Source organism: Harpegnathos saltator, unplaced genomic scaffold (genome assembly GCF_003227715.2).
Source record: "Harpegnathos saltator strain DR-91 unplaced genomic scaffold, Hsal_v8.6 scaffold259, whole genome shotgun sequence".
Classification (NCBI taxonomy): domain Eukaryota; kingdom Metazoa; phylum Arthropoda; class Insecta; order Hymenoptera; family Formicidae; genus Harpegnathos; species Harpegnathos saltator.
In genome coordinates, this window is record NW_020230049.1 from 429,537 (window position 1) to 449,765 (window position 20,229).

The 20,229-nt window shown below is 39.8% G+C and overlaps 3 protein-coding genes across 4 annotated transcripts; 2 read left to right on the forward strand and 1 right to left on the reverse strand.

Annotated features, from left to right (window-relative positions):
- Positions 1–37: 37 nt before the first annotated feature.
- Positions 38–2,730, forward strand: LOC105188397 (coiled-coil domain-containing protein 134). The gene is made up of 3 exons (XM_011149816.3): positions 38–253; positions 1,278–1,487; positions 1,728–2,730. The coding sequence occupies exons 1-3, from the start codon at positions 88–90 to the stop codon at positions 2,093–2,095; spliced, it is 744 nt and encodes a 247-aa protein (XP_011148118.1). The 5' UTR covers positions 38–87; the 3' UTR covers positions 2,096–2,730.
- A 429-nt stretch (positions 2,731–3,159) lies between these two features.
- On the forward strand, positions 3,160–16,685 carry Cda4 (chitin deacetylase Cda4). Its single transcript, XM_011149819.2, has 9 exons — positions 3,160–3,486; positions 12,554–12,669; positions 12,794–12,905; positions 14,623–14,750; positions 14,867–15,072; positions 15,230–15,525; positions 15,660–15,906; positions 15,992–16,183; positions 16,261–16,685. The coding sequence occupies exons 1-9, from the start codon at positions 3,438–3,440 to the stop codon at positions 16,361–16,363; spliced, it is 1,449 nt and encodes a 482-aa protein (XP_011148121.1). The 5' UTR covers positions 3,160–3,437; the 3' UTR covers positions 16,364–16,685.
- ND-B14.5B (NADH dehydrogenase (ubiquinone) B14.5 B subunit) lies at positions 14,618–18,923 on the reverse strand. Of its 2 annotated transcripts, none has more exons than XM_011149817.2 (4): positions 18,616–18,923; positions 17,948–18,091; positions 16,958–17,007; positions 14,618–14,801 (listed from the first exon to the last, which is right to left on the reverse strand). In XM_011149817.2, the coding sequence occupies exons 1-3, from the start codon at positions 18,797–18,799 to the stop codon at positions 16,958–16,960; spliced, it is 378 nt and encodes a 125-aa protein (XP_011148119.1). In that variant the 5' UTR covers positions 18,800–18,923; the 3' UTR covers positions 14,618–14,801. The 2 variants fall into 2 exon arrangements, with proteins under 2 accessions (XP_011148119.1, XP_011148120.1); XM_011149818.3 differs by lacking the exon at positions 14,618–14,801 and adding an exon at positions 16,432–16,724.
- Between the last annotated feature and the right edge of the window lie 1,306 nt (positions 18,924–20,229).

The following is a 20,229-nucleotide window of genomic DNA, read 5'->3' on the forward strand; positions in this document are numbered from 1 at the left end:
GTGACATTAATTTCTCTCGATGCGACACGGCGGAGCGAGCCGAATCAAGGACGTTATCACGCAGCTTGTTGCTGGACTTTCCTCGCGATGAATCGCTCACGGGAACACCGGTCATCACGCGTTTTCCTCCACGTCTTCGTGATCCTGCTGTTGTTGACACTCAGCGCGCACACGCAGCGGGAAAGCGACGGGCCAATGGAGGACGAGCCGCAAAAGAGCGCGGGATCCAAGTCGAAGCTCGACGAGGAACTATGTATATTCGCTGAACTTGATTCTCTCCCTCGTTTCTACCTTCCCGTTCGACTGACTCTGCTGTTCTTGGCCGTATTCTCTCGCCCAGTGAGCAAAAAGTCATTATTACAACGTTATTATAACGATATTCAGTAACATGTAACGTTTTCAAATATGTCGTATCTAACGTATGCAATATCATAATGAACAAACTTTGAACTCGATTTGGAGGTTTCGGTAATGTTGAATTCACAAATGTAAAGTTGTCATAAGTAATGTTGTTCCAATAATTTTGTTAACATTTTGGTAATTTCTCAGTACAAAAATTAAAAACTAATTATTGCTCTTTTTCTAATAGAAACGATTCTTAAAGTTGTTATGCTGGTTTTATTTGAAAGTTAGTTTACTTTATTGATACCATGTCACGTCACATTTGAAAAACTCACACTTAGTACTGGTGGGACCGAACTCCGACCGAACTATCCGAAAGAGCTCTGGATTACAAATCTATCACTCTTTAACATTATACCAATTCTTCACTTTATATAAACGTGTTTACTCTGGGTATAATTTCAAAGTTTCAGTAATGTTTAAATGAGAATGTTATAATGTTGCAAATCTAATATCAAATTATAAACATTTTTTAACTGTTGCATTAACATCAAATAAATGTTAAAATAATATTTAAAAAATATTTGCTAGAATGTTTTATAAAATGTTTTAACAACATATAGAAAAATCATATTGCAAAATAATAATAATTTTAAATGTATATATAATATTATTCAAGAAACGTTCAAAAATTCACGTAAAATCAACATTTCTAAACATTAATTTCATGTTCCTTGTTTATTGGGTCGACTTCGAGGAAAGTCGGACAATGAGAAGGTTAACGCTTCCTCCCGGATCGCCAGAGAGCGCGTTTGTCGTATTTTGAACGTAAAAAGACGCGCGAGAGTATGCGGCTGAGAAGAGCAGAGATTCTGTCCTCGCAATTCCGCTCGTTTCATATCTGTGATGATATCTTGATGACTGATCTTACACAGTTAAAAAGCTATTCGTTCAACGGCGCAAGGATCACATACAAGCTGTGCATACTCTCCTGAAGATGGACAACTATGAGCGCCTGTACAAGATGATCGCGGTGTTGGCCGAGAAGGTGATGGAAGTCATCGAATCCAGCAGGAACGTCATCGAGAAGGCTGCTTTCGTGCCGAGCAACAGTTCCTTCCCGGAAGACACCAACGTCAAAGAAGGTACGCTGATTTGATCGTTTTCCGCGAATCAGCACTGAAGTACCAGCACTTTCGTGTTTAAATTTCGATTGATTCTTCTTCTCACTGATGTCTGATATGATAATTCGGTTAAATTAATACATAAGGTACTTATTAATCATTTGAAAATTATGATGATAATGTCAGTTCCGTCGGCTGTGACAGACTAAAGCGCTTTTAATGTCTTTCTTCTTTACTTATCGGTTTCTGTATTCGTCGCAGCGTTGTCCAGCATCCTGGAGAACACCGCGCTCTTCGGAGACATCATCCTGCACCTGCCGGATATCTCTCACAGGATACTGAGAGCGCAGCAGAGCTTGAACTCCACGATACACTGGTCCCTGAACTTCGTCAATCAGACGCGCCACTTGCTGGACAAATCAACTATCGCGATGATCCATCTGGTCGAGCAGGAGCTAAACATTACGGAACGGGATCCGAATTACTTCAATCGGTATCGGTTCACCGCTCACTCAGGTGAGCTCGAGGATGACTCGAAGACGACGGTGATGAAGAAGAAGAAGAAGAAGCAATCGACGAAGAAGGACAAGTGCAAAAAGGGCCCACGGATCGCCAAGATTGAGTTGTGAGGCCGAGTTTAGTCGCCCTTGCCGTGAGATTCCTACGACCGGTTTCTGTATCGCCTCATTGAGGAGCGAGCTCCTCAGGATCCTAAGGCAGTCAACGACCTATTGAGAGCTCTCGTCGCAAACGAAGGTTCCAGGTTTCGTTTTGTGCTTCTTAGAGTCGGAGCAACAGCGACGGGCTTCCGAACGACGGCCTACCTCGACTGCATTTCTATTTGAAAATTTTGTTTATTCAACCCTCCGTTAATCGCACGACATCCAGTAGATTAGTTCAGGCTACAGGCTATTACTTGTTACACGACCTCAAAGCCGTATTTTTATCCATCCTAATACTCGCCAATTGGTTCTTCCTTGTTTCTTGTACTTCAGTGTCTGACCTATTAGCCAAGTGCTGGAAGAAAAATTGTCCTCAAGAAACAAAGAAAAATAAGGGAAGAACTAGTGTGTAAGATCCATCGCGAGCAGTCGTGGATGAAAAATATTGCGACTAACGGAGAGCGTTCAGTCTCCCGAGACTGGCGCGCATTTGCTGTTAATTGTACTGTTGCATTGTTAGATAACGGAGATCGCTACACATATCGCAGCTCAGCGGAGCATCTTCAAGTCGCGATCGTAACGAAATAAAGAGAAAGATCATACCGCTCGCGTTTCCTTAACTCAACTCGCGTAGAACACTCCGGTGTTCTCCGACCCGCCACCAGTTTCCAAGGTCAGACCCCTGCATCGCTCGCGTGACAAATTCGCAGTTCGTCTGCGAATGCGTCGCGTCGTAATTTCGGGCCTCAGTAGACGCGCGCGAGAGAGGGAGAGAGAGAAAGAAAGAAAAAGAGAGAGAGAGAGAGAGGCAAGGAAGATCCGCTGGCGTCGAAAGCGAAACAAAAGCCGAAGGCGAAGCAATCCCGGGCACCTCGCCGTGGCACCTCACGCCGACGACGCGTCCTGTCCGAGAGACGGCATTTCTCATCGCGGCTCACTCTTAGCGAGCAGTCATGCCGGTAGAAAGTGGTCAGCCAATGAGCTGAGGAACGGCGGTTCCTCGGCCCTGCCAGTTCCCGCGGAGTGCCGCGCCGGCCCTCACCGCGCGGGTACCCCCGGCAGTGTCGTGACGGCGGATCAGCCCGGTGGTGGTCGGTCGGCTGATGATACGTCTTCGTGGCCGCGGTCGCTCGAGCTGAAGCGAGAAACCGTAGCGAGGAAAGCACGCGGAAGCATCTCGGCTATCCGGAGACGAGACGAAACGGGACGGGACGCGACGCGACGCGACGTGACACGACGCGCCGAGTAGTCATCCAGGAGCATCCCGGCACCGGTGCGACGCACGTACACACCGACGGCAAGCGGAACGATGAGGCTCCAGGAAGCGGTGCTTCTCTGCGCCGTCTTGACCGTCGCAGGTAGGCGCACCTTCGCGCGAAATATATTCCCTACGTCGCGATCGGGCCGCCTTTCTCTCCTTCGCCGGCTCCCAGTGACCGAGGTGCACGCGCGAGTCCGCGTGGGAGAGCTGGAAAATATCGGGGAAGAAATCGCTGGAATTCCCGCGGGACGTTTCCGTCCGCCTGTCGCTGTGCCTTCGTCGACGGACCTCCGCAGAAATAGCGAGGTTCCGCGATCGAATTCTCGATCTGATACCGCGGACCATTCGTGCCGAGCGGCGATTTTTTTTCACCGATCGTCCCCTGATAGCAAATATGTCCAGAAGACATCGAAGGACTTCCCGGGGATGTCCTATTTCCTCAGGACGGCCTTGGGATGTCTCTGGACGTCCCCAGTGGTGGGATTCTTTAACTCGTTATTAGAGTTAATGACAATTTCGTTATCGTTGCGCAGCTTTTCTACGGCATACAAAAGCTGCGCAACGATAACGAAAGTGTCGTTAATTCCAATAACGAGTTATAGAATTGCATCACAGGAGACTTGTGCTATCAGGGCGCTCCGATAACTGGAGCGACTTTCCCAAAATTATAACATTCCCGGACGGTCGCCTGACACCGGCGTGAAATTTCTCAAGACGCGCATTAATCCGAGACGAGTCGCTTCACGCTGCCTTCGCAGGATACGCCTAACCAGTCCTGCAGTGAGTCGCTCGCGTTGATTTTTCCCTTTTCCTGCACTCCTCGACGGTGTCCCTCGAAGAGCGTTCTACGGCCACGCATTCTTTATTCGCTTCTCCTTCTCCGTATGCTCCTCTTCTTCGTGCTCTCGATGTTTTCTTACCGATAAGATCAGCTGCGTTGGAGAAACCGTGTATGATAATCCGCGATCGATCACGTGCTAATTACCTCTCGTTCGCATATTGCGAGCTCCACAAACTCGCATTCGAGTCGCAAGGAGAAATTCGCCGATTACGAGGGATGCCTATTTCATTGATGAAGAACTTCAGATCGGAAGTGAAACTTGCAATTTGATCGGGAATATATGTCGGGATTATATCTCGAAGTCCCTGGAGTTCTGGAGAGAGACGAATTCTACTGCTGAAGCAAAGTAAATCAACGGAAGAAGAAAATGAGGCGGAGAGAGGCGCGGACGATCCGAGGAAACGGGAGATGTCGCTCCGATGCGTCGAGACGAGAATTCGGCACGCCGCGGTTTCACTCGCGTTTACATAAGATTTGTTTCACGCGCATATGGTGTACTGACATAGACACACACACACACGTGCGGCCGCACGTGTGCGTGTATGGGTCTGGACGATAGCGAGAAAATGTTGCACCTGAGAGAGGGAGAGAGAGAAGGAGAGAGCGAGAGGAGGGGGGAGGAACTCACGAGCGCACGTCATTGCCAACGTTACGGTGTGTACCTTCACTTTCCACTCCGCGCGTTAAACGGATCTCTTTGACATCCGCGAGTGCGAGCACCTCTCTCGACAAGTTACGATCGTAATTCACTCGTGGCGTCGCGCACGCCAAGTATTTCTCCCACGAGGGATCAATTCGAAATTCGAAAAGAACATTCATGAAAATGTAAAATTGATAAGTCACCTCCGTCCGACTGATTCCTCCTCAAAATTCAAAAACGCGCAAACTGGTGTGATCGATCTGTAGACGCAATGAGAGGACTGAGCGATATTTCGTTTCATTTCTTCGTTTGAAGGCAATTCACACGTATTTTCGCGACGGGAAATTGCACGTCTCCATTCGTACTTTCGTCGACGGCATCGAGCCGAATTGAAAGGAAGAGAAAGGAATCCGCGAGAACCCGGTCGATAGTCCTCCGACTTCGTAGCTTCGCGCTACGATTTCCCGCTTCTTCGTTTCACAATGTCGCTCTTCCAACCACGTATTCATATACAGAGTGATCTGGAACAATCAGTTGTCCTTAATATACCATATTCTTGAGCAAATTTTAAGACTATTTTTCCTCTTGCAAAATGTTACCTGATGCTTAGTTACTGAATTGTTAAGATACATAATTCGTCTGTTACAGACCGGGTACAGAAGGCAAGCAGGGACGGAACAATTGACCGCGTGGGGCGGCGTGCCGCCGATGTTGGACGCTTGGTACGATGTGCTAATCGACTCATGTGATAATATTTATCCATATTATTTTTAAAACTTAAAAATTCTAACAATCGCTGATGAACAATAGCAAATATAATATTATAAATTAATTTTTTAATAATTTTAATTCAAATTTTTTAATAAATTAATTAAAATAATTAATAGGATATTATAACGTAACGTTTAAGAGTAAAATATTCGATATTATGCGAGCTTTTTAATTGTAAAATAAATTATAAAATTACGAACGAGAAGAACGGAGTGTTAATTACGTTTAGAAAGCATAGGATATTCTTACTTTTGAGTGAATCTACGAATTTATGTTCTTCGGTAAAGATCGCTTATCTTCAGATTAACAATTTTTATCACTTATTAGCATACTTACGTTGTAATATCTTACTAATTTATAATATTATATTTGCTATTACACCAGCGATTGTTAAAATTTTTTAGTTTCGAAAATAATATAGATGATTGTTATCACATACGTTAATTAGCACTAAGCGCCCAACATTAGCGCCTATACGGCGTGTGGTTCAACGGTTAATTGTTCCGTCCCTGCCTGCCTGCCTTCTGTACCCGGTCCGTAAAATAGGCGAAATATTTATCTTAATAACTCAGCAACTAAGCATTGAATAACATTTTGCAAGAGGAAAAATAGTCTTAAAATTTGCTCAAGAATATGATATATTAAGGACAACTGACTGTTCCGGATCACCCTGTATATGTATATTATATATACAGTCGTCTTCGCTTCAGAGGAAGTCCGGCGAAAGCGGTGGTCTCGCCGATTTTGTGGCATTGCGGTGCGCCTTAATTGTCGAGCGATCGAGCCGCGTGTATCGAATGTCCTCGACGTGCAATTCCCGACCGCTGCCGATCCTCCACCACTGAGGTGTCGACCGCGATAACTCGTCTGCGGCTTTTATCCGTCGGGAGTAGGGTGGTATAATTGCCTCACACCTCACCGTCTATCATCATCATCATCATCATCCCACGCGGCTTAATTAAAAACGAAATCCCCGGTTAAAACGCTCGGCGACGGCGAGTGGCTGGATTTAAGATGACAGAACGAAGATGGCGCATGTCATCGCGGAGACAGAGCCCGCCGCGAGACGCGTAATATTCATCTAATCGTAATTTAATTTAATAATCGCCCACGAGCGTAAAAGCGTCGCTGTGCGCAAAAATGTAGCGTGCTACACGTAACGATTATAAGGTCGCACCGGGAGGACTCCCGGCAGGTGCCACTTTCTCTCTCGCGAGCGCTTGTTCCTTTTCTTGCCCTCTCGTTCCCTCTTTTTTCTCTCACATGCGCGCCTTCGGCTCTTTGCGTTGGTCGCGCGGGCAATTTCTCTCGTTCATGCTCGCGTCGTGTTTCGCGCGCTCGTCTCATCGATCTGAATTTTAGTGCGAAGCGCGCGCGCGTCGCGGTTAAAATTCGTCTCGCGAACGAAAGAGAAAGAGAGAGAAAGACAGAAGGACGCAGCGCAACGCGCGAGACACTTGAGGAACCTTGAATGCATCGCTGGTAGATACACAAGGCGGTTTTACCTCTCCAGCACGGCTCCCGCTCATTGTCGAGAATGCGAATTATAAGTCTCATAAAACGCTTCTTGTGCAATTCCCCGCTCGCGCTACACGCCGCTGTCGCCGGCTCTTCCGGCGCTTAGAAATTCCTCGCACGTTCCGTAACGTAAGCGTAATCGCGGCACCCTCCACGCTCGGACGGACAACTGAAAGGAGGAGAGGTCACGACATGCAAATCAGTGAGAGGGCACGCTCGCGAGCATCGCGGAGAAATTCGAGCGTAACGGTACAACGCCATTCGCTACAATCGTTCGCGGAATTCGCAATTCTTTAATCGACGCCCGACAAAACAGCGTCGCGGCTTCATTCGCGCATCTGCGCGCCGGAGAAATATCCTATACAGCACAGAAGTTGCGGCAATATTGCTGCAACATTGCAACATTGTGGCAATAATGTCTTTTTTCAAGCGCTGTGTAGACCGTAGTAGCACATATTGTTGGACCAATATTGGCTACAAATTGGGCCCCCAATATTGGCCAATGTAACCCCAATGTAAGTCAATATTAGTATAACAATGCTATGCAATATTGGCGATATATTGTAATTTAATGTCTAACCAATATTAGCTGCATATTGGGATACCTTGGGCCAATGTAGCCCCAATGTAAGTCAATATTGGTATAACAATGCTATGTAATATTAGCGATATGTTGTAATTTGATATCTAACCAATATTGGCTGCATATTGGGATACACTGGGCCAATGTAAGTCAATATTGGTATAACAATGCTATGCAATATTGGTGTTATATTGTAATTTAATATCTAACTAATATTGACTGTATTGGGATACACTGGGCCAATATAACCCCAATTTAAGTCATCGTAGCCAATGTAATAATACGAGGGTAGTCCCAGAAGTACTTGACCTGATGTATAGATAGCGGTTGTTGTTTGAAAAGAATGACTATGGTAGAAAGTACCAACCTTATAAAGCTTAAGTTTGAAGTTTGATGACGCTACATTGTTTAGTATTTGTTTGGCAGCCATCAATAATGAACGCTCTCAGTGAATTTGTAAACATGGAAAAAATTAGTCATCGTTATGTGATACAATACTTTCATTTGAAAGGCCTCAGTCCAACCAATATCAAAGCGGAGCTAGATTCTACTCTGGGGGAGTCTGCTCCTTCGTTTACAACAGTAAAATATTGGGTGGCAGAGTTTAAACGAAGCCGTACGAGTTGCCAAGACGAACATCGCAGTGGTCGACCAAATGAGGTGACCACGCCAGAAATCGTGAAGAAAATCCACAAAATGGTATTGGATGACCGTCGACTGAAAGTGCGCAGACATTGTTAGCAGACATGGTAGGCATTTCAAAAAGTGCAATACATCGCATATTGACTGAAAATTTGGACATGAGAAAGCTGTGCGCAAGATAGGTGCCGCGATTGGAACAAAAACAGCGTTGTGAGGATGTTTCAATCGAGTGTTTGGCGAAGTTTTGCAATAAAGCCAAGTTTTTGTGTCAATTCATAACCATGGGTGAAACATGGGTCCATCACTTCACACTTGAGACAAAGGAACAGTCAAAACAATGGACCAAGGTGGCTTGATGGCTATTTTGAGGAGCTCGACGATTCTCACTATAAACAGGGTATCGAAGCTATTGAACATCGCTGGGAAAAGTGTATTGAGCTAAAAGGAGACTATGTAGAGAAATAAAGATATTTTTTCCCAAATTTTTTGTGTTTTCTTTGTTAGGTCAGGTACTTTTGGGACTACCCTCGTACCAATGTAACGTCAATGAAGTGTGCTGCTAGGGGAGTTCCGTCAAATCATCGATCTGGAAGAACAACGAGAAGCACGAAGCGGACTGAGCCACTAAGCAAATTGACCACTAATTGTGCGCAAATTTGCAGCAAATCCGATAAAAAAACCCATAACCATCTGGATTCAGCTCGTGTTTTGGCGCCAAGGCCTAGAGTCAGGCCATTTGTAGCAAAAACCGCGCGACCTTGCTGCGCATAACCTAGCACTGCCCACTAAGCAAATGGACCGCAAATTGCACGCAAATTCGATCAAAAACCCATGCCAAAAACCATAGCCATCCGTGTTCGCATTCAGTTCGTGTTTTGGCTTGCATCAAGGTCTGCTGCCAGGCCACTTGCAGTAAAAACCACGTAAACCTTACTGTGCATAACCTAGCGCTACCCAGTAAGCAAATTGTGCGCAACCCCTGGCGGAAAAAATTTTACAATTTATACAAAAAAAAAATAAAGTACAAAAACGACCAAAAATAAGTGTCAGAATCTATGAAATTCTACATAAATTTACAAAGTGCTTACAAAAATCTACTTGAATTTACAATGTGCTACATAAAAATGCTAGAATTGGAACACTTTTATAATTTGTTGTACTTTTCTATTGTATATTTGATTTATGAAATTCTCAGCAAAACTACGTTAAACTACAAAAAGTACTGATATCCTACAAATTTCTATGTCCATAAAAATACAGTATACTACAATGAAATGCTAGAATTAGAATTTTGTAGATTTTCGTAGTTTTCGGTCGAAACTTATAATTACATTGCTACGACTTGATCTACAGAGATCTTTGCCCTGTAATTAGATCTACAGATCTAATTACAGGGCAAAATTACATCAAATTACTGTTATTAGCGATGTTCTACGTATGTTTATGTCGAAATAAGTGTTGTATAAATAAAGAAATGTTACAATGGAAACAGTTGTGTAAATTTTGTTTTGTTTTGTGAAAACGCGTAGTTTATATTGTATTTCCAACAATATGTACTTAAATAGATGTTTTCACAAAAATTGTTACAATGCAGTATACTACTTTTTGTGTACAACAATCCATGTTCACGAATAATAGTATATTGTACTGTGAAGATTTTGGTAAAAACATTAATTGATTTACATATTGTTACAAATAATTATAATATCTTCAATTACCTTTTTCCACCCCAAACAATTCAAAACTGATAAAACAATTACTTTTAGTTAAATATATAACTTTGTACACAAATCTACCAACATTTATTCAATATTAATAACTTCTTCAATTAAATGAATAACATTAATAATAAATAATTTTTAATAAATTTGTATACAAATTTGTACTATTTTAGTGAAAAGTACAAATTTTAATTAGCAGTAATTGTAATACATTGTACAGCCGTAAAAATAAATCGGTATTTGCAATTATATGTAAAAAATTGTTGTATTTTATAGGAAACTAAAAACTACATTGGATTTAAAATTACATAGTTTTAGGATATGAAAATTCTTGTAGATGTGCATAGATATTTCTAAATATTTATAATATTCTACAAAAAGTAAGTATTTTTATTTCTACAGACTTTGTTGTCTTTCAATTTTTTAAATTTGTACATTTTTGTAATTGCTTCTATAAAATTGTAGATTTTTACAAAATATTACTTGCAATGATTTCTAGATTATAGAATATTGTAATTTGTGGTATTATTTTGTACAAAATTCTACAAAGAAACAAATTTCTCTACAAATATTTACATCTGTATACAAATTTCTACACATTCTTATTTTTAGTAAAAATTTGTAGTTTTTTGTTAAAGTTTTTTCCGTCAACGAAATTCGATCAAAAACCCATATCTAAACTATAGCCATCTATGCCCGCATTCAGCTCGTGTTTTGGCGTCAAGGCTGCCGGGTAACTTGCAACAAGTTACCCGATAGCAAGCTCTGTTGCAACAAAATTTGATAACACAGATCCTGCATCAAATTTGTTGCCCATCTGCCATCAAAAATTGATGGCAAACTGCTCAGAATTTGCACGTGCAGATTTGATTATCTGGGAAGGCTCGCTGAGCGATTCGTCAAAAATGGACGAGCGCCTCCGTCCCAGACAGAACCATAACGTTGATTTGACATTTATTTGACGTTGAAATGGTCGATGAACCGTTGAATCAACCGTTAAATCAACCCTCGTCGACGTCGAATCAACACAGTAGTTCTAACTGGGGTATCGTCCTCTCACGCGTTCCCGAGAAATTTTACACGGCCGAAGTGAGCGTAAACATTCAGCTCGCATTAGGATTGCCAGGATTTTCGGGAATCTCCCGGAATTCTGAAGCTTGTCCCATGTCCCATTGTCCAAGAATTGAAGTCTTCTGTCCCGGAAAATGAGAATTTCAACAAAATCATAATTATAACATTCATGTTTCTTACTGGTAGAAGAAACATGAGAGCGGTCACCGCGATTTATAGGGTCGAATTTTTCGACATGCCACCTAAGAAAATTGATGTCAACTAAGCCATTCGCGTGGTAAAAATACAATCGCACGGTTTAACTTCTGTTCAAACTTCTCTCTGTTGGTACCTAATTCATGCAATTGTTTGTTGCAAGTGCACAGCAGCCGTCTCTTAGCCGTCTTACTCCTTTATCTCTCAAATTTAACTAAAATTCTCTAACAACTTATTTTCAAACCATCGCCTAAAAAATATCCCGGAAATAGTCATTTCGCATCTGGCAACCCTAGCTCGCACACGTTCGTATGCGCCCAAACATGTTGGAACGCCCGCAATCGCGTTTCTCGCTTTCTCGAGCCTCTCTTCTGGAATTTCTCCCGCTTGGGAGTATCTTCTACGCCTGCGATGCGCGTCTTCATTCTTATCGACTCGGCATAATTTCACATTGAATATTCATCGAAGTAGAGAAACCGAAATCCCGTGACCTTGGCGGAAGGACGCCTGGATTCCGGTGGCATTGAGAGTCTGCTGTTTCATCAGAACGATTATTAATTATCGCGAGGTCGTCCGTGAATTTTCGTCGCACCACCGACGAAGGCGAAGGCTCTTCCTTCCGCTCTCGTCGAAGTCATCGCCGGCGTCTGGCGCAATCGCGACGACGCCTGCACCGTCGAACAACGAATGGAGACGGAAAATATGGTAAAAGTAGAACGTATATATAGTCGGCCACCCGGACCACAAGAACGCAATAAATAACATCCTCGGGCGCATAAACGCGTTTGGAGCAAGATTCCCAACCTTGACATTTTCCTGGCTGTTCACGACGGGCTGTTCATTCGATCCCACGGCGGACGATCGCACCAAGCCATCGTGAACTTTCCTCTAGAGGAGAAAAAAAGCTAAAGAGAGAGAAAGATCATCTCCAGGGTCGACGAGCGAAGGCGCGCGCGTGCGCGTTGAAATTTGATTTTGAGTGCGCGAGATCAGCCGGTTACGAAAGCGATACTTCTCGCGTACTTTCACGAGAGAGCACGGGAAAAGGAGAAGAAAATCCTCTCGCGCGCGACATGTTCGCGCGGCCGTTCCTGGCACTCATGTCTCTCGTGCGAAAAATCCTTACTCGCGCATCCGCCGTGCATCTCTTTCATCCTCAATTCTCCTCCCTTACCGTTTCAGTTCACTGCCAGAAGAACAAGAAGGACGAGGACAAGAAGGACGAGGAGTTCAGGTGTCCGGAAGGCCAGGGTAACGGGAACTTCGCCGATCCGGCTACCTGCAGGAGGTTCTACCAAGTAATCATGATTCACGTATACCTCGAGATGTGCATGTTCTTATTTTTATTGTCAATCTGATATCCTCCGTTATTCTCGCTCGCGCCCTAATCGTCTACATCTGTTTAACCGCCTTCGCCGGAAGTGCGTCGATGGATACCCTTACCTGAACCGGTGTCCGTCTGGTCTGCACTTCGACGATATCAGCAAGTTCTGCACGTTCAAGAACGAGGCGCGATGCGGACCCATCGAGACCAGTAAGATCAGCCTACATATTTCAGCATATGTCGCGGACTCGGCGAATCGGATGACTTGAGATCGCGAGGCAAGAATTAAGATCTTTGTACAATGCCAAGTAATAGGCAATAGGAACAGGCAATAGAAATAAGAAATAGGAACGAAGAATTCTAGCATATCAGAAACCGTATATCAATGTAGAATAAACTATGACACAAGCAACAAACACAGGATTTCCGTCATGTTGGAAATTCTATTCCTATTACCTGTTGCCAACTAATCACAGCATTCGGATTGTTAGGTTAAATTTATAAATTGCAGTGTACAATGATAGGTTAGTAGCTTGCACTGCGTAGAGAAATAACATCATGTTTTTGTCATCCATTGCTAATGACGAAGGATGTCAATGAAAATATTATACTAATAAAACCATATACAGTATATTCTTATATAGGGTGTCCCATTTTTAAGTTTCCACTAAAATTTCTCTTTAGGAAAGTATTTAAGAAAAAAATATTTCAGACAAAAGTTGCTTAGTTTAAAGGGGGACATAAGACAGCGATATCACTTTGTTTACAGATGGCGCCATTTTCGAGTTATTCATTGATCATTATTTTTCTTAAATGGAAATTTCAATTTTTTATTGCATCATCCTTTTTTACCAATTAATTTGAACAACTTTCGTCTGAAATATTTTTTTATTTGCCCAATATTCTTTGAGATATTTAAGGAAAACTTGATAACTTCTTCAACATTCAACTTACTTTACTCTCGCCGTTTATCGAAAAAAAATATAGTTATATTTTTTTAGATTCATGTTGTAAAATTCTTATTTAGAATCTCAAGAATATATTGCTATAATAGTGCCTTAACTTTTATTAATTTATCAACCTTTGGAAATTTCAAAATTATCAAATTAACAAAAGTCAAAGCACTATTGTAACAATATATTCTTGAAACCAAATAGAATAAAGAAGTCTAGTACTATTTTTTCCTCCGACAAATAATTAGCGAGACATTGTAAGTTAAATATTGAAAAAGTTACCAAATTTTCCTTAAATATCTCAAAAAATATCAAGCAAATAAAAAATGTTTCAGATAAAAGTTGTTCAAATTAATTAGTACAAAACAGATGATATAAATTGATAAAGATGATAAAAAATTCAGGTTTCCATTTAAGAAAAATAATGATCAATAAATATCTCGAAAGTGGCGCCATTTATAAACAAAGTAATATTACTGTTTTATGTCTTCCTTCAAATCAAGCAACTTTTGTCTGAAACATTTTTTTCTTAAATGCTTTTCTAAAGAGATATTTTGATGGAAATTTTGGGGCACACTGTATATATATATATATATATATATATAATTTTTTTTATACATATTACTGATTTACTTTGTTCACATACACAACAGAAGCTTTAAAATATATTAATATTTAACTTACAACATGAATCTAAAATACAGAAGATCTTAGAACTATGTTACTTTTGGATTATGTCGTTGCCAATAATTTCTTATTCTTTATTTCTATTGCCTGTTCCTATTGCCTGTTACCTGACATTGTGCAAGGACCTTTACAGAGCAGCCTCGCGCTAGGCAATTCGACTAATGATACTACGCTCGTCGGGCTTATCGGGCGCGCAGCCGATCTTCGTTCTATTCGTCGCAGCATATAATTTTCGGTGAGAGTCGTGAGCGCAGTCTTCGCAGCCGTCGGGACATTTTGATTTCCAGCCCCAGCACCGATCACCGAGCCGCCGACAGACCTAGCCGAGCGATGCGACACGGCCAACTGTCAGCTTCCGTATTGCTTCTGCTCCCGTGACGGCACGATCATTCCCGGGGGTCTTCAGCCGGACGAGGTGAGTGATGCGCCCGTAAACGTGACGCGACCCGTCAGCCCGCTCGGCGATCTGTCGTAGAAAAGGCAGAATATAGAGACATAATCATCGCATAGCCGGCCATCAAATCATTCCAGACGCCGCAGATGATCATAATGACGTTCGACGGGGCGATCAATCACAACAACTTCGACCACTACCAGAAGATCTTCACCCAGGATCGCGTGAACCCCAACAACTGCCCGCTCAAGGGCACATTCTTCATCTCCCACGAGTACTGCAACTACAACATGGTCCAGAGTCTGGCGCACGATGGTCACGAAATAGCCACGGAGACGATCTCGTGAGTAGCCGAGCTATGATGAGCTGGAGCTCACGACATGCGACTGACCGATTCTCGATACTCGCGAGAGTCGAAAGGAATCGACCAGTCGTAGTATGTTGTGATCCTCGTCGCGATTAGAGCAGCGTTCCGTTCACCACGATGACAAAATGTTCAGACTACAGAAGGGTTTGGAGGACAAGGGCTACGAAGAGTGGGCCGGCGAGATGATCGGCATGCGAGAGATCTTGAAGCACTTCAGCAACATTTCCACTAGCGAAGTGGTCGGTATGCGAGCGCCTTACTTAAAGCCCGGTCGCAACACGCAGTACAAAGTACTCGAGGACTTCGGCTACATATACGATAGTAGCATTGGAATCTCGCCGCTCAAGGTGCCGATCTGGCCGTACACCCTCGACTACAAGATCCCGCATGAGTGTAAAGCGGGCACTTGTCCCACCAAGTCGTTCCAGGGTAATGAAATCGACGATGAGAGGGTCTAGTTTGCTCTGTAATATTCAATCAAGACTTTTTAAAGAATAGGAATGCAAAATATATCGGAGATATTTGCCGCGTAGTTCTAAAGAAACTTTAACTCATCATTCAAGGCATCTGGGAGCTGCCTCTAAATGCGCACTACGTGGAGAGCTACGAAGGCGGGCATTGTCCTTATCTAGATCAATGCGTCCTTCACAACCACGATCCCGAGGAAGTGTTCGAGTGGTTGCAGGAGGACTTCAACAGATACTACGAGCAGAACCGAGCGCCGTACATGATGCCTTTCCATACAAATTGGTTCCAGATTAAGGAGCTGGAACGCGGTCTGTCGAAATTCCTCGATTGGGCGGCGACGCTGTGAGTGAAGACACAGAAGAAGACGTCAGCATCATCGAAGATCATGAACGATGTGTCTAAACGTAAATTCAATTTCCTTTCGCAGACCTGACGTTTACTTCGTTACTGCCACGCAAGCGTTGACATGGATAACCGATCCGAAACCGATCAAGGCTTTGCACAACTTCGAAGGATGGTCGTGTAAAAAGAAAGAGAACTTGCCGGGGCCACCATGCAACAACCCGCACAAGTGTGCCTTGGACTTCAAGCCCACCGAATCGAACTTCACAACGACGAGGTACAAGTCAACTAATATTAAACACAGGCCGTTATTTCGGCAGAATAATCGTATACATGTAAAATTGTTTTCTTCAGGTATATGGAGACGTGTAGAGAGTGTCCGAACAAGTATCCGTGGTTAGGAGACTCAAAGGGTACGGGATTGTACAACGATAATTACAATCCTGAAAGGAAGTAGGAGCGTCACTTAAGCGAGTTAGATTTAATTTTAGCGCAAGCGGTTCGCGCGTCTCGCCTGTTGTTATCAATATGGATGCTGCGTGTGATATATCTAATAACGACTGTAACAGACGTTTCATTCCTCCTTCAATGTCAGGAATAGAAACTATCGATAAAGTTCTATCTCAAATGTACGACCCAGCGTGCGTGAACTTGTACTTTTATTCTCGTACAGAGCATATACTTGACAATCATTCACAGGCATCTATAATGTTAAGCATATACTGCCCGATCTGGATTATTAACAAAGAGAAAATAAAGTGTTTTCATGCTGTATGAAATCCCATGAACTATTCTTTCTTTCACAGAATAACGGCAATCTGAAATAATTATTCTTATATATACATACTATGTTCTCTCATATAATATATTTGAGCTTTATGCGTTCATAGCAATGAATCTTGTCTTTATTTTTCGTTTTTTAGCCTTAACAATATATTTTAAAATTATATGCACACACACGAACACATAGTACATCCATTATGTTGAGCCATATTGCTTGCTTACTATTAAAGAAGTGTTTACAATAATCTAAATAAATAACAGTAATTACCTAACGTATTGGAGTCCATGGTTCAAGAATATCACCATATTTTACACGTACTGAAAAGAGAAAGAAGACAAAAGCAATCAAATAATATGTTTTATTAAATCTAATCAGATAATGAAAAAAAAAATTTTGATATTCTTCTAGTACATATTTATATTAGGAATAATCTCACTGATGAGATGATGACTTTGATTATGTCATGAAAGTCACCACCTTGAGTATCTAACTAAAGATAAATCATCACTCGTTATTATCAAAAAGTTATAATAAAAGAAATTCAGGAAACTTAATAGATATTAAATAATGCTACAGAACATAATTTAAAAAGATAATTTGAATATATCTATTGTAGCTTTTTGTACCTAATAATAATAAATCCTAATTATAATATATTTTGTACCTAATAATAATAAATCCAGTTCACTTCTTTTGACTGGAATGAAAAAAATGTCGATTTTCCAGAGGATTTCATTTCACAGTTTTATATTTTTTATATTTTCTTATTAATTTATATTTTGTTAAATTGTTATTAAAATCTTTCGTCTCACTAAAATTAGTAAAGGTTCCTACATAAGGTTTACATTAACTTAAATTTAATCTTGTACCAGAATTCTTTGCTAATCTTTGCCTCTATTTTTAATACATGGTAGACTCATCAATCTAGTAAAGCAAAAGTGTTTACCAAATTATATCTTTAAATTATGTTCACTGATGATACTTGTTATATTTTTTGAACATTTTTATTAATAGTTTTTTAATAAACAATAAGCAACGGTTAAAATCTTTTGATAGTCACTCAGAATTGTGACCTTTGGATAATGACAATATGTCAAAGTCATTTTTATTGGTCATGTCTAATATAAACATTTACTATCCTTCTATTTATCCATATAATATAAATTATGGTATAAATAACAGACGATAAGCAGTTCATTTGAATCAATTTAATATTTTTTCATTATCTTCTTCCTTTGATATCAAAAAGATTCATACCTGGTTCAGGAAAAAGTTCTGGATGTAATATAATATAATTTCTTAATCTGGTATCACGTCGAGCTTCAAGAAAATGAATAAATTTCTTTGCATATTGTGAAAAAATATATCCTCCTGCTACAAACATAGCATGCAGTTGCAAACCTAAATATAAATATTATATTAATGTTGCTCAATTATATAAAATAAATTTTCATAATAAATGTTTATTAATAAATGTTATATTAATATTAATATTAATAATATTAATATTAATAAATTATATTTATTAATATAATTATATTAATAAATATTTTCTATTAATATTAATAAATAGTTTCATAATAAATGATTATTAGTATAGAATTAAAGAATATAGTAACATATTGTATTATCAATTGTCAAGCTCCGTTTAGAATATTCAATGTCCATAATACGATCTTAAATTTAATATTAATTTTTTTTATATTAATATTATAAAATTGTATTGATTAAAAATCGGGTTTTTAATTAAGAATCTTTATCTTTGTAAAAAATATATAAGTAGTACATATAAGAACAGATAAGAATTGATCAAAACTGATCGCCATATTACATAAGCGTGTTATGAGGTTATGTTATAAAGTATGTGTAGAAAGATATTCTGTTTACAGCAAGTAATGGTATTACATGTTAATAAATATATTTACCGGCAAAAAACGGCCTGCGATAGTAACAATTTCTCAGGCTTGCCATTGTGAAACCAGCAGACATACTCCAAAATTCTGCAGAGTATTTTTGCATGATACTGGGTTGATAAGTGGGATCTGGCTTTAGTAATTCAAGTGCCCATTGAATATTGGGATCTTCTGAATATTGTCGTTGTTCATTCATTTTTGTATCTGCAGAAATTCTTCTTTCGTATCACACTAAGAAACTACAAACACGATATTTCACCACCACATGAGGCAAATGCCTTCCTCTCTTTCTTCAATAGATGGCTCTGGGCCTGTGGAAGTGTGTGGAAGTAAGCCCCTACGCCATTCTCCTACCTGGCGGAAAAAACTTTAACAAAAAACTACAAATTTTTACTAAAAATAAGAATGTGTAGAAATTTGTATACAGATGTAAATATTTGTAGAGAAATTTGTTTCTTTGTAGAATTTTGTACAAAATAATACCACAAATTACAATATTCTATAATCTAGAAATCATTGCAAGTAATATTTTGTAAAAATCTACAATTTTATAGAAGCAATTACAAAAATGTACAAATTTAAAAAATTGAAAGACAACAAAGTCTGTAGAAATAAAAATACTTACTTTTTGTAGAATATTATAAATATTTAGAAATATCTATGCACATCTACAAGAATTTTCATATCCTAAAACTATGTAATTTTAAATCCAATGTAGTTTTTAGTTTCCTATAAAATACAACAATTTTTTACATATAATTGCAAATACCGATTTATTTTTACGGCTGTACAATGTATTACAATTACTGCTAATTAAAATTTGTACTTTTCACTAAAATAGTACAAATTTGTATACAAATTTATTAAAAATTATTTATTATTAATGTTATTCATTTAATTGAAGAAGTTATTAATATTGAATAAATGTTGGTAGATTTGTGTACAAAGTTATATATTTAACTAAAAGTAATTGTTTTATCAGTTTTGAATTGTTTGGGGTGGAAAAAGGTAATTGAAGATATTATAATTATTTGTAACAATATGTAAATCAATTAATGTTTTTACCAAAATCTTCACAGTACAATATACTATTATTCGTGAACATGGATTGTTGTACACAAAAAGTAGTATACTGCATTGTAACAATTTTTGTGAAAACATCTATTTAAGTACATATTGTTGGAAATACAATATAAACTACGCGTTTTCACAAAACAAAACAAAATTTACACAACTGTTTCCATTGTAACATTTCTTTATTTATACAACACTTATTTCGACATAAACATACGTAGAACATCGCTAATAACAGTAATTTGATGTAATTTTGCCCTGTAATTAGATCTGTAGATCTAATTACAGGGCAAAGATCCCTGTAGATCAAGTCGTAGCAATGTAATTATAAGTTTCGACCGAAAACTACGAAAATCTACAAAATTCTAATTCTAGCATTTCATTGTAGTATACTGTATTTTTATGGACATAGAAATTTGTAGAATATCAGTACTTTTTGTAGTTTAACGTAGTTTTGCTGAGAATTTCATAAATCAAATATACAATAGAAAAGTACAACAAATTATAAAAGTGTTCCAATTCTAGCATTTTTATGTAGCACATTGTAAATTC

What these genes read in the sequence shown, in the direction of transcription:
- LOC105188397 (XM_011149816.3), top strand. Translation starts at nt 88, where the DNA reads ATGAATCGCTCACGGGAACACCGGTCATCACGCGTTTTCCTCCACGTC. An exon ending in GAAGCTCGACGAGGAACTAT is followed by an intron (nt 254 to 1,277) that starts GTATATTCGCTG and finishes GATCTTACACAG; the next exon opens with TTAAAAAGCTATTCGTTCAA. An exon ending in AGACACCAACGTCAAAGAAG is followed by an intron (nt 1,488 to 1,727) that starts GTACGCTGATTT and finishes TATTCGTCGCAG; the next exon opens with CGTTGTCCAGCATCCTGGAG.
- Cda4 (XM_011149819.2), top strand. Translation starts at nt 3,438, where the DNA reads ATGAGGCTCCAGGAAGCGGTGCTTCTCTGCGCCGTCTTGACCGTCGCA. An exon ending in CCTGCAGGAGGTTCTACCAA is followed by an intron (nt 12,670 to 12,793) that starts GTAATCATGATT and finishes CTTCGCCGGAAG; the next exon opens with TGCGTCGATGGATACCCTTA. An exon ending in ATAGCCACGGAGACGATCTC is followed by an intron (nt 15,073 to 15,229) that starts GTGAGTAGCCGA and finishes CAAAATGTTCAG; the next exon opens with ACTACAGAAGGGTTTGGAGG.
- ND-B14.5B (XM_011149817.2), bottom strand. Translation starts at nt 18,799, where the DNA reads ATGAATGAACAACGACAATATTCAGAAGATCCCAATATTCAATGGGCA. An exon ending in TCGCAGGCCGTTTTTTGCCG is followed by an intron (nt 18,092 to 18,615) that starts GTAAATATATTT and finishes ATTTATATTTAG; the next exon opens with GTTTGCAACTGCATGCTATG. An exon ending in AGAACTTTTTCCTGAACCAG is followed by an intron (nt 17,008 to 17,947) that starts GTATGAATCTTT and finishes TTCTCTTTTCAG; the next exon opens with TACGTGTAAAATATGGTGAT.